The sequence below is a fragment of the Lacerta agilis genome, chromosome 6, assembly GCF_009819535.1.
Source record: "Lacerta agilis isolate rLacAgi1 chromosome 6, rLacAgi1.pri, whole genome shotgun sequence".
Classification (NCBI taxonomy): domain Eukaryota; kingdom Metazoa; phylum Chordata; class Lepidosauria; order Squamata; family Lacertidae; genus Lacerta; species Lacerta agilis.
In genome coordinates, this window is record NC_046317.1 from 17,062,667 (window position 1) to 17,076,985 (window position 14,319).

At 41.2% G+C, this 14,319-nt stretch overlaps 1 protein-coding gene across 6 annotated transcripts in view; it reads left to right on the top strand.

Annotated features, from left to right (window-relative positions):
• VAV3 (vav guanine nucleotide exchange factor 3) overlaps positions 1 to 11,556 on the top strand; it is a 154,945-nt gene extending 143,389 nt beyond the window's left edge. The window contains exons 26-28 of one of the 6 annotated variants that reach the window (XM_033151475.1): positions 4,691 to 4,774; positions 9,882 to 10,036; positions 11,370 to 11,556. In XM_033151475.1, the coding sequence (XP_033007366.1) occupies positions 4,691 to 4,774; positions 9,882 to 10,036; positions 11,370 to 11,411 (281 nt within the window). In that variant the 3' untranslated portion in view covers positions 11,412 to 11,556. Of the gene's footprint in view, positions 1 to 4,690; positions 4,775 to 9,881; positions 10,037 to 11,369 lie in introns of those variants that run through there. The other 5 variants (XM_033151476.1, XM_033151477.1, XM_033151478.1 and 2 more) reach the window with 5 other exon arrangements.
• Positions 11,557 to 14,319: the final 2,763 nt, after the last annotated feature.

Genomic DNA, 14,319 nt, shown 5'->3' on the forward strand with positions numbered 1-14,319 from the left:
TGCAGAGGAGGGCAACCAATTCCAGCATTGCTGGGGGTTGGACTAGATGTCCCTTGAGGTACCTTCCAACTCTACAATTCTATGGTTCTACCTTGTCTCCAGTGGTAAAGTAAGATCTACAGGTACATGCCAGTCCAACCAGCTTTTGTATGTGGAATGGGGAGGGGGTGCCATCTTATCTGTCTCAGGCAAAAATATGCCTTTGGCCATCTCCATAAATCCCATTGAATTCAGCAGGACTTAGTTGTGTGTGTGTGTGTGTGTGTGCATAGAATTAAACAAAATTATCTTGTCCTTCCTATTGTGTTCTCTACTCCCCATTCGGTTTTCCCCATCAAACAGTCTTTGTTGTTTTGTCAGTTTATGGTTTTCTTTTCTTTTCTGCCTAACACCCCTTTCTAATGCTTATTTTGGTTTCTAATTCATGTATATGCATTCCTTTTTCCTTGCACTTGCTTGAGAGCTTTTAAAATCCCCACTTCTTTCTCTTGTCTCACTTTGTTTCATGGGTCTGTTATTTTATTCTAGTTATTCTTGTGTAGGAACAGGCACAGGTATCGTACACACATTCTTGTTAAATTAGCAAATGCAGTTAACGTTAACATAATTAACTCCTGCTTCTCTTCCCCTGACTTTCCCCTGTTGAGCAAGAAGATCTAAAGCGGGATTGTAGGTGTGTGGTTAACTGAATGTGCCTACGATCCTCCCCACAGCTGGGAACTACATGAGCATTGTAACCAAGGAGGATAATAACTGCATTCAACCAACTGGGTTTATGACTCCACTATTGATCTTCTTGCTTAGTGCAGGCCTGGCACTTGCTCCACAGATACAGATACATTTTGAGAACTCCTGAATAGGTCTACAGTTTTGGGCATGATTCAGATGGGACAACAAAAATGTGGTTTGTTATTAGAAGGAGCCACACTAAACCCTTTGGGTTCAAGGGGAAAGAGATCTGAAGTGTTTGCTTCAAGTTTTGCTTCTTCTGATGTTTGCCATTGCAGCAGAAAGTAGTTTGTGCAAATCATAGTCTGTTTCCAAACCAGAATCTGAAGTCACAGTTCTGTCATGGTTTCATTTATATCTGCTTTGAACACAAAACCAGTTCGCAACGTTCACATGCAGTGGTCAAACTGCTGTATTCTACAACTGGAAGCAGAGGTTTGGGGAGTGTGTGAACTAAGGTTGTACTCTTCATATATTACTGCTACATTTGAACTGGGCTTAAGTGTCTACTCTGTTCACAGTTTTAATGGGATTAATATCCTGTTCTGGCCTCATGCTATGCATCCTCATCTAAAGTTAGGTCCTGAGTCACTTCACTGTTTAAATAATTTCACTATAATAACTAATAGTTTATACTTATACCTACTTTCTACCATGTGAATAGTAGTTTATGAAAAAATTCTACTCTTCTGTTTATTCACCATGTCAGGGTGCACCAATCTTTTTGGGCCCATGGGCACATTTGCAAACTGTTTTAGGTGCCACACACACACTGTAACCAAGTACATACCACAACCTGTTATTATGTTGGCCATAACATAAATGCTTCTTTCAAGGTGGAACGGCAAGGGTTATTCAGTTGCCAGGGAAGGCTTCCACCCATGGGTGCAACATTGATGACTTTTGCACTATGCCATTTTTAAAACACACAAACACACTAAATTTCCAAAAGTCCAACCAGTTCATATTTGATTTACCCATATTCAAGTGGTTCATCCAAGTCTCTTAATATTCAGAAGAATCTTCCCTTTTTCCTTTACAGAAGTCCTGTTGATTTGCCTTACAAATGCTTGCACACACTTGTGATACAATTTGAAAACATGATCCAAAGGCACATTTAAGAAGCCACACTGAGCTCTAAGGGTAAAGTGGCTGATAAATCACCAGTGAAGTGATTAAAGGCTGGATTCTCCTAACCCAACCTGGTGCGCTATAGTTATTTTGGACTACATGGAAGTCATAGTCATTGGTCATGCTGACTCTGACTGATGAAAGTTGTACTCCAAAACATCTGAAAAGCTGCAGGTTTTCAGGGGAAGGTGTTTCTAAGGATTTCTCGGCTGTGTTGCAAAAAATAAAAAATAAACAGAATGTCCCATTCCTTAGTTTCACCATGGAAAGACTCCACATGCCCTCCCAGAGCCTGTATATAAAAACTTATTTTCTTGACCTTCCTTTTTTTGGAAAAGGAATCAGTGACTTTTCAAGAGTGGCACTGGAAATCCATAGCTGATTAGGAATTTGAACCTTCATCTTCTTAAAGTCTCAGGCTAGCATCCTCTCATCTTATATCTCCATATAAAATGTTTAAAAAGAGAAAATAGTGATCTAACATGCTCCCTTCACCTCAAGCTAATAGAGGGGAGTTGGCCAAGGGTTTTGCTAAGAGGCGCAGTCCCAACCTAGGAACAATTTTCCTCCCTAGAATGTGAAAGAGAAGTATACCTTACCAGACTTCTTTTTCAACCTGCTAATTCTGTAGCATTGCTCAGTTGTTGAAAAAAAAAAGGAAGTGATATTGAACTAGATTGGAAAATTGTCAGCTCTTTTTTGGTTTCTTACTTCTATTCAAAATGTGGTTGAGGCCTTAATTATGTGGTTCTTTCGCAATGACTTTGTGGGATCCAGGAAATAGAGTGAGCTTTACTGCAGCCTATGATGATTACTTGTGCATTTTGGGGCCTATGTGGTTCATAGGGCAAGGTTGGAGTGAGGTAGTTCTGTGCCATATCATTTGTTGATTTGGGCTATGGTGGAGTAAAGGTAAATAGCATTTCCATGTGCTCTGGCTTCCGTCATGATGTCTCATTGCGCCAGAAGTGTTTTAGTCATGCTGGCCACATGACCCGGAAAGCTGTCTGTGGACAAACACCGGCTCTCTCGGCCTGAAAGCAAGATGAGCGCTGCAACCCCATAGTTGCCTTTGACTGGACTTAACCATCCATGGGTCCTTTACCTTGTTTACCTTTTTACCTTATGGTGGAGTACTGAGACCCTTCTGCTTTCTGCTGCACTGGAACGTCAGGAAAGTGAGGGGGTGAAGTAAGTCACAGCCACTTCCCATATGAGCTAGTACCATGTGCAAGGTAAGATAGGGGAAGGGTGACAGATGTAGCCTCCAAGGAGAGAAAGAAAAGAACACACGTTCTTTCCCTAAAGAACTCTCCTATTTTATACCCTCCAATACTTCTCCAGTGAATTCTTATTCTTATTCCATAAGAAGAAGAATTTTATTATTTATACCCCACCCATCAGACTGGGTTGCCCCAGCCACTCTAGTCAGCTTCTGACATATATAACAACATAATAAAACATTTTAAATCTTCCATATACAGGGCTGCCTTCAGATGTCTTCTAAAGGTTGTACTCATCTCCTTGGCTTGGGAGTCGCCTAACTACATACCCTCCAACATTTTTCTGATGAAAATAGGGACATCCTAAGGAAAAGCGGGACATTCTGGGACCACATCAGAAACCGGGGTGGGCTTCTGTAAATCCAGGACTGTTCCTGGAAAATGGGGACACTTGGGAAGGTCTGCGTGCCACATGTGATAGGAGAAGCTGCACATATTAAACATCTCCCGCTACGCAACTGTTAAAGGCACTGACAGCAGTGAGGTGGCTTATTAATGCTCTGCATGGTGCTCCCCACAATACAAAGTGGTACATCTACGTTAGGAAGTTTTTAGCGCCTAGCAAGTAGTGCCTAAAAAGTAACCATTGTGCATGCATTTTGCTGCCCTGTCATGAACAGGAGTGTTTTTGAAACAACAATGCAACCAACTTCTGCGTGCATACCTTTTTGAGAGAAAATCAGCCACAGAACTGGGAAGTTTGAATTCATATTATTTTGCTTGTTTATTCTAGAACCCACCTGCTTTATTTATTTATTTAACAGCCCCCCCCCAAAAAAACCCCTCAAAGTGACACACGTGTTTTCCTTTCCTTGCTTCTCCCATGCGCCAAATTAACAACCCTAGGAGATAGGTTAGACTAAGGGAGAGTGACTGGTCCTGTAAGCTTCATGGGTGAGTGGAAATCTGAATCTGTGTCTTCCCCACCATAGTCTTGACGCTCTAAGCACTAATAAGGCCACACTGGCTTTCGAAATGCCCACTGCTCCAGGGTGGAAGGCATTGACAAATGGCTTCATTCTGCACACTGTGCTTTGATACTAATTCTGAGGTGGGGGAGGAAGTGGTGGGGAATGGAGCTATACAAGTGGAGGAGTTAGAGCAAATCCACAGCTTCTGTACCTCAGCTCGGTAAGAGCAAAAACAAACAAACAAAAAAGGCACAGATTTTTGAGTTTGGGGAGTATGAAAAAAAAAAACGCCAAGTTTCTTCAGGGAAATCCATGTTTCTTGTTAACAGAAGCAGGCACACCATACCTTTGAAACACTCTTATACCATTTTATGAGGTATGAAGAATGCAGGGAACTGTAGTTTGTTGCAGGTGCTTGGAATTACGTAGGTCTGTGAGGCCAGCACCCTTAACAAACTACGGTTTCCAGGATTCCGTAGTTAAAAGTAGAAGAGTGTTTTAAATGTATGGTGTGGTTTGCTAATATTTCAATATCATTTAACCAATTTTATCAGCAGTATTATATTACCAATATTATTTTATCAATATTTCAATGTCATTTTGCTTGTCTCTCTCTTTTTCCTTTCTTTCTCTAAGCCCCTTCTTTGTTCTGTGGGTTTTCTTTTGTAACTCCTCCAGACTACAGCTTTGTTCCCCCTTCCTCCACTCCTTTCTGGTCAGGTACTGCTTTACTGCTTTTATATTTCTTCTCAATTTGCTTCTGTTTTGCAAATAAAATATTTCTGTCTCTGTGTGCAGTGCAAGCTAGGGAAGGGACGGATTCTCCCCCTGCCCCCCCAATTGAATATAATTTGACTAAACACCAAATTATGGTTTATAAAGATGGTCTCCTAGCCTTTTTTGAAACTGACTTATTTCTGAACAGCTGCTCCATGGCTGGGAGAATATTTAACCTGGCCAAACAAGTGAATGGGACACCATTCAGTGGGATTGCCATGTGATCTCACACACAGATGAACACATACAAAGTTTGGTTAGCCAGTGTTTTCTCAGCTATGCAGGTGCTGCTCTCAAATAGGTGATTCCCATACATTTGTGAGAATGTTGAAAGGCCATAAAGGCTGATCCTGGAATAATAATATGCATTCAGAATTTGCAGTTCTACACAGCTGTGGCTGAACTAAGCCTAATATGTATGATTGTGATGATACTATAAATAGCTGTTGAACACCTCAAATTACCATATTCTATCTGGACATAGTCTCAAAATCTGAAAACAATGCTTTTGTGAATCAAAATATTCGTCCCATCCCTAAGTCAGAGCTTAATGCAACATCATTCTTTGGTAAAATACTTCAGTCTAAAAAAAACAACAACCTTCATTAGAGTTTTGCATGCACACTATCTATCTGTTTTTATTTTCTATGCATTTGTATTGTGTTTCTTATTCTCTTTCAAACTTTTATTGTACGTCAAGAAGCATTTAGAATTTTTTAAGATGCCACAAAGGGCCAAGGTTCTTTCCTTTATTTAAGAGCAGAGAGAGCTCTACTGATGTGACCTCTCCTGTTATATATCTATTTATTTTTACAGCTCACCCAGTCCTAAAATGTGTTTGTGTGTTGTGTGCGATATCAGTTAAAAAAAAAGGTCTTACATAGAGTAAAAAATCATCACGATAGCTAAAAGAGACCCTTCATAGTCAGAGCGAGCATATTTTATAAGAAATACAGGATATAACTATCTATACCTAGGACTGCCAATCTGGTCGGTTAAAAATATGAGGAATGGATTCAAGTACAGCCTGGAAACAGAACCTTTGGACCTCTAGATGTTGTTGGACAACAACTGCTGCTGGCCTTGACCATTAGACATGCTGGCTGGGGCTGATGGGAGCTGGGAATCCAACAACATCTGGAAGTCCATAGGTGCCCCATCCCTGATGAGATGTTTTGGTGGGCCAGGAGATGGAGGCTGACAAATGTAGTCTCAGTAGCAGAAGGATGGGTGGGAAAGAAACTTCCACAAACTTGAGGCAAATCTACCAAATGGCAAGTAGAATGCATGACAGTCAGCAACTCTGTTAGCTCTTCTGCTTCGCAAATCTTCTTGGGGCTTCTGGCTGGCTAACTGTTGCAGACACAGTGACTAAAAGAAGATTAGACATTTTTCTGGAGGTTACTGACAGACACAGTGGCTAAATGGAGCCCCTGTTTATAGACCTGGTGTACTTCCAAGGGGATATAAGTAACAAGGAAGGACTGGTGTCTTCACGACCTGTTTGTAGGCTTCTCAAAAAATTCTGGGAAGCAGGATTTCAAATGAAATCCTGGCTTAGTTGAACACCTGTCACAAAATCTTGCTTGATGTGAGCAACCCCTTACTTAAAGTCCTCCTTATTTAGCCTCTGTGCATTCTTGGAGTTTGTATCCTCGTGGTTTCTACTTTCCTCCTGTCATAGTTGATGTATCTCTCCTAAAGTGATGCAAGGGAAAAAATACATCATTTGACAACTTTGGCAAAAGTGTTGGTTTATGGCCAGTAGTGGACAGTGTTTACATATTGGAAACGTAAATGGTAATCAAGTGGCGGATTCTCTTATTCCCTCCCCCTTACTTTCCCCCCCAAAGTATTGATGTGGTCTTATATTTATAATACTGGCTGCTTAAAGGGATTGTGCATTAGGTACTATGGTGACAAAAATAGGGCATAATTTATTTTCAGGCTGAGATTTTATATCAGGCATTTCAATTTTGGTCACTGAAGTGTGTACAGTTATTCTTTTCCCCCAAAGTACAGTATCTATTACTGTTATGGGAAAACTGTCGCAGTGTGTAAAATATTGCCTTTTGGTACCATATGAGTCCACAATAAACTATGACACAAAAGCATGTGCAGCAATTTTGGAACGCAAATGGTCATCTTCATCATAGCTGCCTATATATTTTTCTCCTTTGGATGCCATTTTACATATAACTCTTGTGGATTTAAATTGGGGAAAGCCTGTTCTTCTGTCTGCAATGGCCTTTTTGTTTTGTTGGGGTGGTGGCTGGGTGGTGGAAGTGTTTTCCCCCCATGATGAAATAATTTGGGTTCAATAAATGTAACCACCACCCCCTCCTCACTTTGCTGTGATAATGATTGTGCCTTTGCACCCAAGAATCATTTTTTGCAGTGATCTGAGAAATTTCTTTCCGTCTTCACTGCTCTAGTTGGAATGATCATGAAGTCACTTTGCTTGACTTCTAAGACTAGCTTGAAGGGAGTGGCTTAGCTCTCTACCCACTGATTTCTTCCTGTTAAGGAAGGATTTTTTTAAAAAAACATCAGAATATATATATTTTAGCTGCTTAAAACTTTTTGATTTTCTGATCATTTTTAACTGTGGACTGATTTGGTTGTGCGTGTTTTATAATGTATTCCCCCCTGCTGTTTCCAGGCTTAGGTTGCTAGCACTTATATTGATTTTGTCTCTTGCATGTCACATTTGGTATTTAGATCCAGAAATAAAAATATAATAGGAAAAGGTGACGTGAGAGAACAATGGATGCTTCTTGAATGCTAGTTTCCTCAGGGATCAGGAATCTGTGGCCCTCCAGATGTTGTTGAACTCCAACACCCACCATTCCTAACCATTGGCCATGCTGGCTGGGGCTGATGGAAGTTGGAAGTCCATCAGCATCTGAAGTGTCACATGATCTCCATTCCTTCCTTAAAGTGCCAACACTAAGGTGAATCCCCCAGATCCATGAAAAGGTTAAGCATGGAGGTTGGTCATGCAGTGTTAATAAGAGCCAGTGTGGTGTAGTGGTTAAGAGTGGTGGGCTTGTAATCTGGTGAACCGTATTTGATTCCCCGCTCCTCCACATGCAGCTGCTGGGTGACCTTGGGCTAGTCACACTTCTCTGCAGTCTCTCAGCCTCACTCACCTCACAGAGTGTTTGTTGTGGAGGAGGAAGGGAATGGAGATTGTTAGTCGCTTTGAGACTCCTTAGGGTAGTGATAAAGTGGGATATCAAATCCAAACTCTTCATAATGCTGCAAATAATTCTTATTGACTTGATAGCACTATTTAGTCCAATTCCTGGTCCCTTGCATGGTTTTTTTTTTTTTTTTAAATCTTATGCATGGCTTCATTCCTGAATATGAGCACAACAAGGTTCCGTTTTGTCATCTAATTACTTATTTCAAGCATCTTACCCTGCCCTTCAAGAACAACAAAAACAGGGTTTCCAGAGTGAAGTAATATCCCTTCCACTTCCAGCTCAGTCACTAGAGCATGTGAATCTTAATCTCAGGGTCATGGGTTCAAGCTCCATGTTGGGCAAAAATGTTCCTGCATTGCAGGAGGTCGGACTAGGTGACCATTGTGGCCCCTTCCAACTCTACAATGATTCTGTACAAGTAGTAAGGCAGTCCTTGTGCTCAGGCTTGCAATCTAAGAGAAGTTATACAAAAGGAAGAAAAGGTTGGGGAGGGATGCGGGGAGGAAAGCAAATTGAAGCAGCTAGTTAAATAGTTCTTGTAAGGAACAGCTGGAATGGAAACAGTTCAAAAAGAGGAGGAGGCAGAACTTGCCAGTGTCTCAGCTGACCAAACGGTAGGTCCCTGCAGCTCCTTCTCTCCTTCTGCCTTGCCTGGTCGAATGGCTGCTGCTAGAGGAGATAATATGCTACCTAGACGATGTGTGATTTATGTCCTTTTAAGATTCTGGCTGATTGCTTGTGATCATTAATGCCCCACTGATATATGCACACCAGCCCATGTGGGAAGGAGGTGCTCATCTGTGATAATACTCCACATAGCTGCAGTATGTGTATTTGTGTATGTATTGGGGGGGGGGAGAAAGAGGGGAATTAAAAAGCCATTTATTTATTTAAATTTATACATAGAATTGTAGAGTTGGAAGGGATCCTGAGGATCATCATCCCCGCAACGCAGGAATCTCAGCGAGACAGTACATGACAGCACTTGATTGTTTTTTGTTTTAAAAAGCTTAAAAGCAGTTTACCAAAAGATAAAACTAATTTGACTGGCCCATGGCCCATGCCCTTTGTTTCTCACAGTGCATTCTCTTGCATATTTACTCAGAAATAAGTTCCATGGGGTCTTATTATCAGGAAAGTGGGCATAGAATAATTAAGCCTAGAATCATAGGACAAGGAATGGGGGGAGTGACTCAAGATAGAAACAGCAACAAAAATTTATAGTGGAAACTTTAAAAAAAAATTCTAAGGCTCTTTCTCTGAGAGTATACTGCTGTACTGCTAAGTGAAGTGATTTCTGTTTTTTTTTTTTAAATAGGTTAGGATTGTCTGATTACTTATACCATCCTGAACCTAGGCAGATGTCCTTAGAAGTGTGTTCCATTTATTTCAACAGAATGACCAACATCCAATGAGCCCCATATATGAGCAGTTTTGTGTGTGTGTGTGTGTGCAAAGGTGCATATTTTTTCTCTTTCTTTTTGGAACCCTTCGTGTTACTCGGGAGGGTCTCCCAACATTTCACATGCAAAAGCCTCAGGGTGTGTGTAGAATAATACCTATGACCCATTTGGTCCCCAGTCAAGGTATATTTAGGATGATTTCCCCTACTTTCTCTGGGTTTCCATTTTGGCTTTGTTTAAAACAAACAGAAAAGTCTAGTCAAGAAAACATCACACTGAATGGATTTCTTTTGCACTTTTTCATATGGTCAGCTTGCATTTCTTTGTTTAAAAATACATTTGCTTGCACTTGTACTACAGTTGTATGCTGTGCTGAAATAATTCAACAGCTACGCAGTTAGTGAATTTCTAATTATGTTGCCTTCCTGTGTTCCCAAGCAGTGCTGAGTCCCAAGGTTCTCGGTATCGCTATTGCCCGCTATGACTTCTGTGCACGAGACATGCGCGAACTGTCCCTGGTCAAAGGAGATGTGGTCAAAATTTACACCAAGATTCGTGCCAATGGCTGGTGGAGAGGTGAAGTAAATGGAAGGGTAGGTTTATGTTTTTGACAGCGTACTTTTTGTATATTCCATGCTTTGAAGAATGTTAGCAAATGCTTCTTTAATTTTGTTCTGTTTATTTGAACTATTTTTTATCCTAACTTTCTGAGGTTTGAGCTGAAATATGCTATTCCTTGAGTCCCATTGTATTCAGTAGGGCTTACTCTAAGTGGAGATGCCCAAGGTTGCACTGTTAGGGTCTTTAACCAAACCAGAAAATAAAATACTTAAAATGAATAGTGCTCAACAATTAGCAAATTAAAATGGCATAAGCAGCAGCAATATAGCTTTCAAAACATTTCTATGGGAGTCCAGGAGCAGCTCTACCTCACTGGTGAGTTCATTCCTGAGCCAGAGGTAAAGGCACTTGGAAGTGGTTCCAAACTGCAGAACTCAGCTGCAGCAGGGCTTGTTCAGGAAGAGGCTGTCTCAAAAGATGTGTGAGCCCCAGGCCACAAATGGCATAAAAGTAAGCACTGGCATTTTAAATTTAGTCTGGAAGCAAACCAATATCAAGTGTTGCTGATTGCAACTCCAGCTTAAGCATTTGAGTTGTCTTTCAGGGCAGTCCCCCCAAAAAGCACATTGTGGAAATCAATTCTAGGCATGATGAAAGCATGGGAAACTGTATGAGAGACACTTCTTCTCAAAGCCAATGCAAAAGCCAGTGCAGTTGATAAAAGATGCCTCTGGTCCCATGCTAGTCTTAGGAGCAAGACAGATGCTTCAACCGCTGTTTTGTTTGCTTGAGTAGTTTTCAATGTCTTGAGTGCATTCACAGCCCTTATTGACTATGCAGTGAGTGTAATTTAACCCCCAGTTTTCTGTGTAGAGCAGTCTTCCTCAAACTCGGCCCTCCAGATGTTTTGGGACTACATTTCCCATCATCTCTGACCACTGGTCATGCTAGCACACACACACACACACACACAGTCATATGAGTGCCCACTTGCTGCTTGAAGTGGTACAAGCAGGTCTGCTGCCTCATTTGCTGAGTACTGAGTCTGTGCTTGGCGTGACTGTATTCCTGTCTCAGCTGAATGCTGAAAGTTCCTGAATTGCTAAATGTAATGTTGGCAGTCAGCCCTATTTCTGATCATATTCCTATTTTTTGCACGCTTTGGGTCATTAATTTGATATCTTTATCCGGAGAGACGTTGAATGCTCTGCCACAAAAATTAGTTTGTCGCACCCTCTTCATCCCCTTTCTCACTGTTGTGAATCATACCTAATTTGAACAGGTGGGTTCTAAAGAACATTATTCTGTGCCAAAGGAATATCAATTTAATACGTTGTGCCTTTTCTTTCTTGATGTTCCCTTTAGGTGGGTTGGTTTCCCTCAACGTACGTAGAAGAGGATGAATGATTTGGAGACATAGCTGGTACTCTCGATCATAAACTTCAGGGACTGTGAATTTCAGCCATCTGCAAAGCATTATTCGTCTTGTTAAGTATTTGAAATGCAGCGCTCCTGTCTGTTAAAACCCTCCAGTCTTAACACTGGGATTACTGAAGAAGTTTGTGTTGACAGATTAATATCTCACTCAGATCTGTGCAAAGAAGCAAACTGCCTGCCCATCACCACTGGGGACCAGTTCAAAACTCTAACTTCACCTTCCTGAAAAATCACTTCAAAACAGACTTTTAAAAAAATGCTTCTTTTCATTCCATCCTGCTGTACACATTGAATACTAAGTATGGGTAGCTATTTACTAACCTTCGTTTCTTTTTTCTTTTCCTGTTAGCTAACATCTCTGATGGCATTAGGAGATGAAGGCTTGCTTTATTGTTGCCTATCATAGCTTCCAGGAGGAAGGGGGGGGAGTTTTAGCATTCCAGTAGTCATGTGGTCAATATTATTTGTCTTGAAATATCCAGCAGCAGCAATTAACCTTGCCAATGACTGCATAGCCATCAAGGATGCAGCCTCTAAACACACTTTATGGAGACTAAGCTAAATTCAACACAGCTCTGCGTGTAATTCTGGGGAGGAAAAATACAAAGGAGTTCAGTCTTTAATTCGATGGGTCATTTTAACTGGCTTATCTGTGTCTTCTTTTTTAAAAAAAAGTTTTATGAAACAGCAAACTTCAGGAAGTGTTTTGTGGGTTACCATACGGTTGTGTTAGAAAAAGGGATTCCATAGTATTTAAGGTTACAGATTCCTAGCACAAAATATTCCATACAGAACAGTAATTTAAAATGCACACGTCCATATATTTTGCAAAATTCCATGTACCTAGGAGATGTTATGGTTTTATATAAATCTTTGGGCACGGTTTGATATTCTACCTTGGCCATTATTGAAAGCTCTGCTAATACGCAAGATCCCTCTCTCTCCAGTTGCCTTACTTGTCTCAGTGGGACCAGTAATAATTTAAAAAGTTGTGCTGTGTACTTAAAGTAGGTGATATTATTACAGAAAGCAATTTGTGAGAGATGTTTCCTCCTTCTCTCCCACGCCCCTCCCCAAGATGAACTGTGCTTTATTTCTGAGACAAATGGTAATTTCCTCATTCAGTGGCTTTCATTATTGGGGTGGAATCATATTTTTTTCACTATAAAACTAAACTGCAATATTTGGGACAAGTTAATAAGCTCCTTGCAATTTCTAGGACACTAACAATCAGATCGCTGAGTGTCCTCGCCTTCATGTTCCATCCCTCAGTTTTCTCAGGCAGAGAGCAGAACTGCAGAACTGTATGTTCCCTACTTGTGAGAAACAGAAGTGAAAACCCAAAAAAATGTTCCGGCTTGTGCAAAAGCACTCTGGATTAACAGGGAGGGCCTCTTGGATCCACCATCAGGAAAAAAAATTCCTCTGGTTGATGTTTTGCCTGAGTGTCATTACCCATAAAATTAACAGAAGCCTTGGAGATCTTTGTTCCACCTCACAAGGTTGTGTATTGTGCCTAGAGACCACCCCAACTTGGTGCACACAGCCCATTCTGTCCCTCTCCCCCCCTTGCCATTCCTAATGCTCACTTGCCTCCAGTTGAATGCTTGGCCATTCAGTTGCCAATTGATCCAGAATTTGCAAGGCCTCTCCAATCTTCCCCCATTAAGGAGCTTGTCGTCAAGCAAAGAGGATATCTCTGTGTATACCTGTAGCATACAGAAGTTCAAAATGATGTCAGCTTTGATTTTATTGAATACATTATTTTGGTGGAACCAGCTGCAGCGTTTGTAAAAGATTGCAGAAATGTACAGTGGTGCCCCGCTAGACGAAAATAATTCGTCCCGCGAAAATTTTCGTCTAGAGGGGTTTTCGTCTTGCGGAGCGGCAATGGGAGCCGCGCTCCGCAAAACGAAAAAAAAAAAAAGACGAAATTTTTTCGTCTTGCGAGGCAGCCCCATAGACTTTTTCGTCTAGCGGGGCAGCCTCCCGCTAGACGAATGCTTTCGTCTAGCGAGTTTTTCGTCTAGCGAAGCATTCGTCTAGCGGGGTACCACTGTATTTTATAAAATGACCTGATCTTAAATGTTAGATTAGGAATGCTCCCCTGGTGCATTTTTTTCTGTACTAACTAGTTTTGTCTAGTGGACTTGATCTCTAAATGGGCAAAATTGCTTTACTGCTGACTTTTAATGGGATATGGTTTTGTCTCTAGGTCTGTGAAACGTATTGTGCTGTGTCATCAGTGTTTATCTGTCTTGTAGAGGGAGAATCAGCTTAAGGTAAAGATTAAGAAATGTATCTTTTCAAGAAAAGATTTTGATTAATAGTTTAGGTAACCTAAAGTTGCTGTTTGCTAATTTTTGCAACTCAGGGGCTTAATGGAACTCAGTGAAGTTATGTCATATCTAAATACTTCCCTCCTATTCATGCACCTCGGCCCAGCAGTTCTTTAGGGGCAGGGGATTTCCACCTGTGAAAGAGCTTCTGCATTAACTTCAGCAGGAGAAGAGAAGCAGCATGGTATGTGCAACTGAAGTGGTCAGTTTTCAACCGCAGATAAACACCTTGCTCATCCCTTGGTTCCATCAATCACTCTCTCCACCTGCCTGTTAGAACAAGGAGGGACTTCTCTTTGTTTCACAGCAGTGGGGAAGAGAGGGCAAGGGTGGACCAAGACTCCACCTTCTTTTACTGCTGCATTAAGGGTTGAACAGAGTCTCTGGATTGTGACTTTGCAGTCCAACATGAAACCTTTTGCACTGCTGGGCTTTCTCTTCTCTTTCCAGGATAGCGAATGTAGGAGCTTAGTCATTCTGAAGCTCCGTGTGTGCACCTACAGAACTCTGAACAGGACTGTGCTTGTTGTGTTGTTGTT